The sequence below is a fragment of the Kryptolebias marmoratus genome, linkage group LG7 (genome assembly GCF_001649575.2).
Source record: "Kryptolebias marmoratus isolate JLee-2015 linkage group LG7, ASM164957v2, whole genome shotgun sequence".
In the NCBI taxonomy this organism is placed as follows: domain Eukaryota; kingdom Metazoa; phylum Chordata; class Actinopteri; order Cyprinodontiformes; family Rivulidae; genus Kryptolebias; species Kryptolebias marmoratus.
In genome coordinates this window covers 10,665,710-10,671,739 of record NC_051436.1, presented here as the reverse complement: position 1 = coordinate 10,671,739, position 6,030 = coordinate 10,665,710, and the positions used below count along the sequence as shown (strand labels likewise).

At 42.5% G+C, this 6,030-nt stretch overlaps 1 protein-coding gene across 1 annotated transcript in view; it reads left to right on the top strand.

Moving 5' to 3' along the window:
• hdlbpb (high density lipoprotein binding protein b) overlaps positions 1 to 4,668 on the top strand; it is a 21,353-nt gene extending 16,685 nt beyond the window's left edge. Inside the window, exons 25-28 of the mRNA XM_017438967.3 lie at positions 66 to 245; positions 1,013 to 1,129; positions 2,113 to 2,271; positions 3,574 to 4,668. Coding sequence (XP_017294456.1) covers positions 66 to 245; positions 1,013 to 1,129; positions 2,113 to 2,271; positions 3,574 to 3,666 — 549 coding nt within the window. The 3' untranslated portion in view covers positions 3,667 to 4,668. The remainder of the gene's footprint in view (positions 1 to 65; positions 246 to 1,012; positions 1,130 to 2,112; positions 2,272 to 3,573) is intronic.
• The last annotated feature ends 1,362 nt before the right edge of the window (positions 4,669 to 6,030 follow it).

The window sequence follows — 6,030 nt, the reverse complement described above, 5'->3', positions numbered from 1 at the left end:
AGGGGGGGGGATAAATCTACTGTCCTGCTTGGCTCCTGGGACGATTCTGTTTTGTCGTCTCTCAGGATCTGATCGTGATCTCGGGGTACGAGCGGAACGTGGAGGAGGCCCGTCAGTCCATTCAGCAGCTGGTGGCCGAGCTGCAGGAGATGGTGAGCCAAGACGTTCACCTGGACCCGAGGACCCACGCGCGCATCATCGGCGCCCGCGGCAAAGCCATCCGCAAGCTGATGGAGGAGTTTAAGGCAAGACGTGACGACGGGTCATTTTAACCAAAGCGGTTTTATTTCTGCCCTTAGAGCAGGTCGCCTGACTGGGTTATAAAAAACAAACAAAAAAACAGCTAAAAACCCGTCCGGTTGTCCACTCGGAGCCATTTAAGGTTTCAAAACTCACTGCAGCATCTGCATCTAATTCAGGAGTTTTAGCTTTTCCCAGGCGCTTCAATCGCATCACAGCTCCCATCCTGAGACGTTTAGTTACTTGTTTGGTGCCAATTCATTTTTTTGGTTATCAGACGAATTTCTTTGATTTATTTCTTTTTTTTCCACCTGAGCAACATCGCTTGTTTTAGTGGTTACACTCGCACGCTCCGGCCTTCTGTTTCTGCATCCTAATGTTTTTGTTCTGGCTCTGGACTGATTCAAAGTCGGCTGTAAGGTGAGGGATCGAGGTGATAAACTGTTGTTTAGGTTCTAATATCATGAAACTTGTGCAGAAAGCTGCGACTGTGTTCGTCTTTTATGTGGGTGGAGCTACTTTTTGTGCCTTTTTAATTGCCTCCCGGGGATGAATAAAGTTATTTTAATTGAATAACAGCGGTCTGAATTATAAACACAGGCGGCTGGTTTTGAACGCTCTAGAAATGAATAATTTCTGACCTCCGACTGGTTTGTGTAAAACGTCGTTACACACAAGGGTTTAAAAACGCCAGCTTGTGATTTAAAAAAAACAAACAACCTGCGGTGTTTACGAGCGGCGTTTCAAACGTCCCGATCTGCTCTCTGTTTAGGTGGACATCCGGTTCCCTCAGCCCGGCTCAGACGAGCCCGACAAAGTGACGGTGACGGGCCTCCCCGACACGGTCGACGCCGCCATCGACCACCTGCTCAACCTGGAGGAGGAATACGTGAGTTCACAGCGTTGGATGTCAGCGAAGGGCTCAGTTTGAATAGAAGGCGTCTGGGGAGGCGAACGAGTCCTGGTTTTAGTCTTCAAGCTGTGATTCTATCAGATCAGAACCCTTAGATGGAAGAAAATACCGTCTGTGATCCGTATCTGCGTTTGAATTTAGGTTTTTGCGGGACACGGAGCCTCACCTGATGAGACGAGAAGGAGAATCCACGGATTTTAAAACATGAAAGCAACAACTCGCCAGATTTAAAGGCAGATTTCAGAGACTTTCTGCTGCCACATTTATGGCACAACTTCACCGATGACAAAATAACCAAATACATTTTTAAAAAAAAGGATAATGCCTCTCACTGAAACACCAGCTGATCAGCTAATTATAGAAAAAAGGGCCCGCAGAATCAAATTAATGCTAAAGTTTTGCACTTTAGGCTAAATAATCTAAATATGTGTGACCCATGCTGTCAAAATAAGTCACAATGAGGAGGTTTTCAATACAAGTTGTTATTATTTACAAATTCTCCGTCTCAAAAGCTTCTAAATGAGACGTAGTTTGATGAAATTTGGCGATTTTTATCACCTGGTAACGAGCTCTGTTTATGAGAGCGCCTTGTTGGAAAACTGGATTTCTATTGGTCCGGAGTGACCCCATCGGAGATTCTAGTCTCATATTTAAAAAGGGGAATCCCCGACCTTCACAATAACCAAACATTATACGAAGGGATTTCCCATCTCTCAGACAGCCGGCAGAGAAAAGCAGTCAACTTCTAATTAAATTAGGATTGTTTCTGAAGAGATAACTGTTGGAAAACTTCGATTTAAAGGGAGATTAGGAGGATTGTCTGCAGTTTTAGTCACTGGGATGGATAGATGGTGTCTTTATGGTTTTAGAAAAAAAAATCTATATTTTGACACAACGGGTCACGTATTTGTAGTTAAACGGTTAAAACAACAAAAATGTCGTCACTCTTCCCCTCCCAGCTGCTCAGCGTGACGGAGACGGAGACCCTGGCGGCATACATGAAGCCTCCGTCTCGTTACGGAGGAGGGGGCGGAGCAGGAGGCGTGGACGACAGCAGCGGGGGTCCGGCTAAGGGCTTCGTGGTGCGGGACGCCCCGTGGAACGCCGCCGGGATCAAGGTGGGCTTCGCCACAAAGCTTTTAACTGACTTTCATTTCAGAGTAAATAAAACAGAAGGGATGGATGTTTATATAGGAAAGAGAATGACTGTATGGCAGGCTGTTGTAACAAATAATCATCTAACGTCCTTTTAGTTATCCGAAAAATTGTCTAAAACCCTGAAAAGATTGTCTGACATTTAACGGTTTGATTGGAGATTTATCTGATGTTCGATCCTCCCTGGGTTTTCAGATATACAGAAAACTGTTTTTTTTTAATATTTCCAATGTTATTCTTTTTTAGGATAATTCTCTTTTCAGCTCCAGATTTCCACAAACACATTCTTCCCCTCTATAATGTAAAACCTCTTACAGATATTCTAAAGAGAAAGCCCACATTTCAAACACCTACAGTCTGTTTTTATTATTTGTATGTTTGATTTTTCGCCTGTTTTATTTGAAGATCCCATTGAGGTCCTCAGTGAAGATATTTATGATTACGTTGCTTCAGTAATTATTGTAATTACAGCTGCTTGACATTGCCATAATGTATGTTTTGTGTATACCTAATGATATTTTTAGATTTATTTTTAGATATCCTAGTTTATATTACACATAACTGGAAGCATTGTGTTCCTTTTTTTTATTTTAAATACCTGAAATGAAGCCTACAACTGGTACCAGTGGGACTGTAGATATCTTAAATGACCGGGAAACCCTCAGCAGAATTTGTTTCCAAGGCCGTGGGAAGTAGGGGGGCAGAAGGTGCTGCAGCACCCACCCTAAATGGACGCCGAAGGACATGCATGTCCAAATTCGCAGTTCAAAATCTTACGAAAAGTGAATAAAACCAGGTTTCATTGGTGCCGCGCGTGTTTACGTTCCAGTAATATTCAACTGCTCAAAATCCACAACAACGTGGGCAGATCAGCGTCAGGCGATGATTAAACGGCGTGTTTTCTTAACGTCCGCACTCAGTTAGGACAACTTTTACCGCACACACTCCGTATATTCTTCATATGGGTGTTTAGGGTCCAATTCGCTTATGTTTACTGCGCCCCCCCCCTCCAATGAAAACACGTTCCCATGGTTACGTCTAATTCAGATATCCACTGTGTTTGTTCTAGAAATGGAGGTTGCTCTTGTTGATGTCTGGAGCTGGAAAAAAAAAAAAACTATTTGAATTGTGGATGTGACAAACAGCATTCTGGGTACCTGAAATGTTCTGTATAATTATTATTAACTGCTTTGAAGAGCTTGTCTAACGATTATATGATACATTGGCTTGCCGTATAGTTGACCTGTGTGTTCTGTTTGTCCCAGGCTCCTGACATGAGCAGCGCAGAAGATTTCCCCACGTTTGGGACAGGCGTGGCCCCAAAGCAGACCTCGGCCTGGGGTCCCAAGAAGTTCTGAAGCTGCTCATAAAAAAAGAAGAAAAACAAAACAAACAACAACAAACTTCTCTAAAGTAGATAATGAGAGACAAAACTAATTTCGAATTGCTGCTCGCCTTCCTCCTCTTCCTTGTTGTCTCTTTTGTGTCCCGTTTGTCTTCTTTGCATACTGTTCTCCCACAACCAGCCGCAGTGAATCCTGGGAGAATAATTCCTTGATTTTTGTTTTTTTAAATTCTACTTGTCTCTCTTACTGTAGTTTGTCCCGTTCCTCCTTCCTCAACGAGAGGACATAGAACGCTCTTGTTATAGTTTCGCTGTCCTGCTCTGCCTCTTTCGTCCCAGCAGTCTGTCTGACTGAAACATTTCAAAGAAAAAAAAAACAAAACAAACACTTGTTCGTTTCCCTCCTCGGACTGCCGAACCGTCCCGTCTGACTCTGTCGCGTCACGACGAACACGAGGGAGTGTTTGCTGAATCGGTGTAGTAGAGCCATAGGAAGGGGAATCTCCTCAGACATCTGAAGCAAAAAGACGTCTTCGGGGATGTGGGCATCGTGTTGCAAAGGCTAAATCATGAATTCTGAAGGTCCAAAAAAGGGGCGGAGTCTAAGTGTTTGAGCACGAAACAGCTCTTTCTCTTGGGCCCACCCGCGCCGGTCACTAACGCGATACGACAGGTGAGCTGTTAGCTGTTTGTGTGTGAAAATGGGAGGCTTTTCCATCCACTTGTGTTTTTATAGAGTCCATTTTTATTATTATTATTATTATTATTATTTTTAATATTATTATTTATTTTTCAAGCTAGAAGCAAAAACAGCTGCTGGAAACAACGTCGTTCTTAATTTTCTGATGACTCAAAAATGATGTGAAGGTTTCTGTAATGAAGGTTGTCTTTTGTTTATTTATTGAAAAAGGAGCCATTTTCTTTGAACTACTGTGATCATCTGTTTTTATATATAAAACAAACAAGAAAAAAAAAAAAGAAAAAGCACTCACTGTAGCTTGCAACCTTTTTGTTTGAGAGTGAATGTTGTGCGTCGGGTTCGGGGGGGAAAAATGTTACCAGTTGTTATGTGTAAGTGTAAGAAAAAAAAAATACTTTTCCTGCTATTTTTTTAAGCTGTGTGGGGCGTTTTTGTTGTCGTCGTCGGTTTCTGGGCATATTTGAAAGACCGTATGTACGAGTGTGTGGAAGTTAAGATGTATATTTGAATGAAGCTGAACCAAACTTTTTACATCTTTGTCCGTTTGTCTCTTTTGTCTCATTTTAAGGTTTTTAAACTCCTCAGCTCGTCTTTTAAACCTGCTTCATGTCTGTTATAAACGAGCCAAATGTTGGTTCTCCCCTCCAGCCAAAGTTTTATTATTAATACAATGTAGCAAAAAAACTCTTAGAAGGCCCTTAATCCCTTTTTCAGGTCCTGACCTAACTCGTGTCCTGATCAACTTGAATTAGTTTCACTAAACCTGCTTTGTGCCTGGAGTTTTAAACAAATAGCCGAACCTTTTGGAGTGGATTGCCGCCGTCCTAAAGCAACTCCGACCTAAAACAATAAATAAAAAAATAAAAATCCACAGCCGTTCCTGCGAGTGCAATTTTACAAACTTTTACTTAACTGTCAGTTTTGTATCATTTGGTTACTTACATGGAATTTTATGGTCAACTATCCAAAACTAAAATGCCGCCATTTTAATTGAAAGAAAGACATCTTCTCGTCGTCTGCGGTGTTTCCAGTCTTGTTCTAGGTCATGGGTGTCAAACTCCATCCCTCGGGGGCCACTCTCCTGCTTGTTTTAAACATATTCTCGCTTTAAAACACCCGGTTTAAATGGACGACTCGTTGCCGTGCTCCTGGAGAACTTGCTGATTGAGCGAGGAGGTGATTAAACCGTTTGAATCAGGTGTGCTGGAGCAGGAAAATCTAAAACTCCCCAGACAGCGGCGCCTTGAGGCCTTGGAGTCTGACACCCCGCAGGGATGATCTTCTCATCTAATCTGAAACTATTTAAGTTATTTCCAGGAGGTGGAACCTGAAGGGCAAAGCAGGACCACTGTTGTGGAGGATAACTCCTCAGGGCCCGACTATGCAACCCAGCAGCCGATGATCCGTTTCTCTGTGGAGCATTCTCATAACGGCCTCCAGTTGTTTATTGTCTTTACAGGACAACAGACTTGTCATTTGTCCAGTTTTAGTTCCCTAAACCTTGTTTTAAAATCCCTTTAAAGTGTATTTGCTGTTAAATGACAGGACCGAGCTGCCATTAAAGCAGCATCTGTTTAAAAATAAAAATCCACTATTGGCCTTAAAGAGTTATTAGTCTACAATATTTTGGGAGCTGTGACTGAGTGCGACGCTGCAATAACGTGTCAGTGATCATAC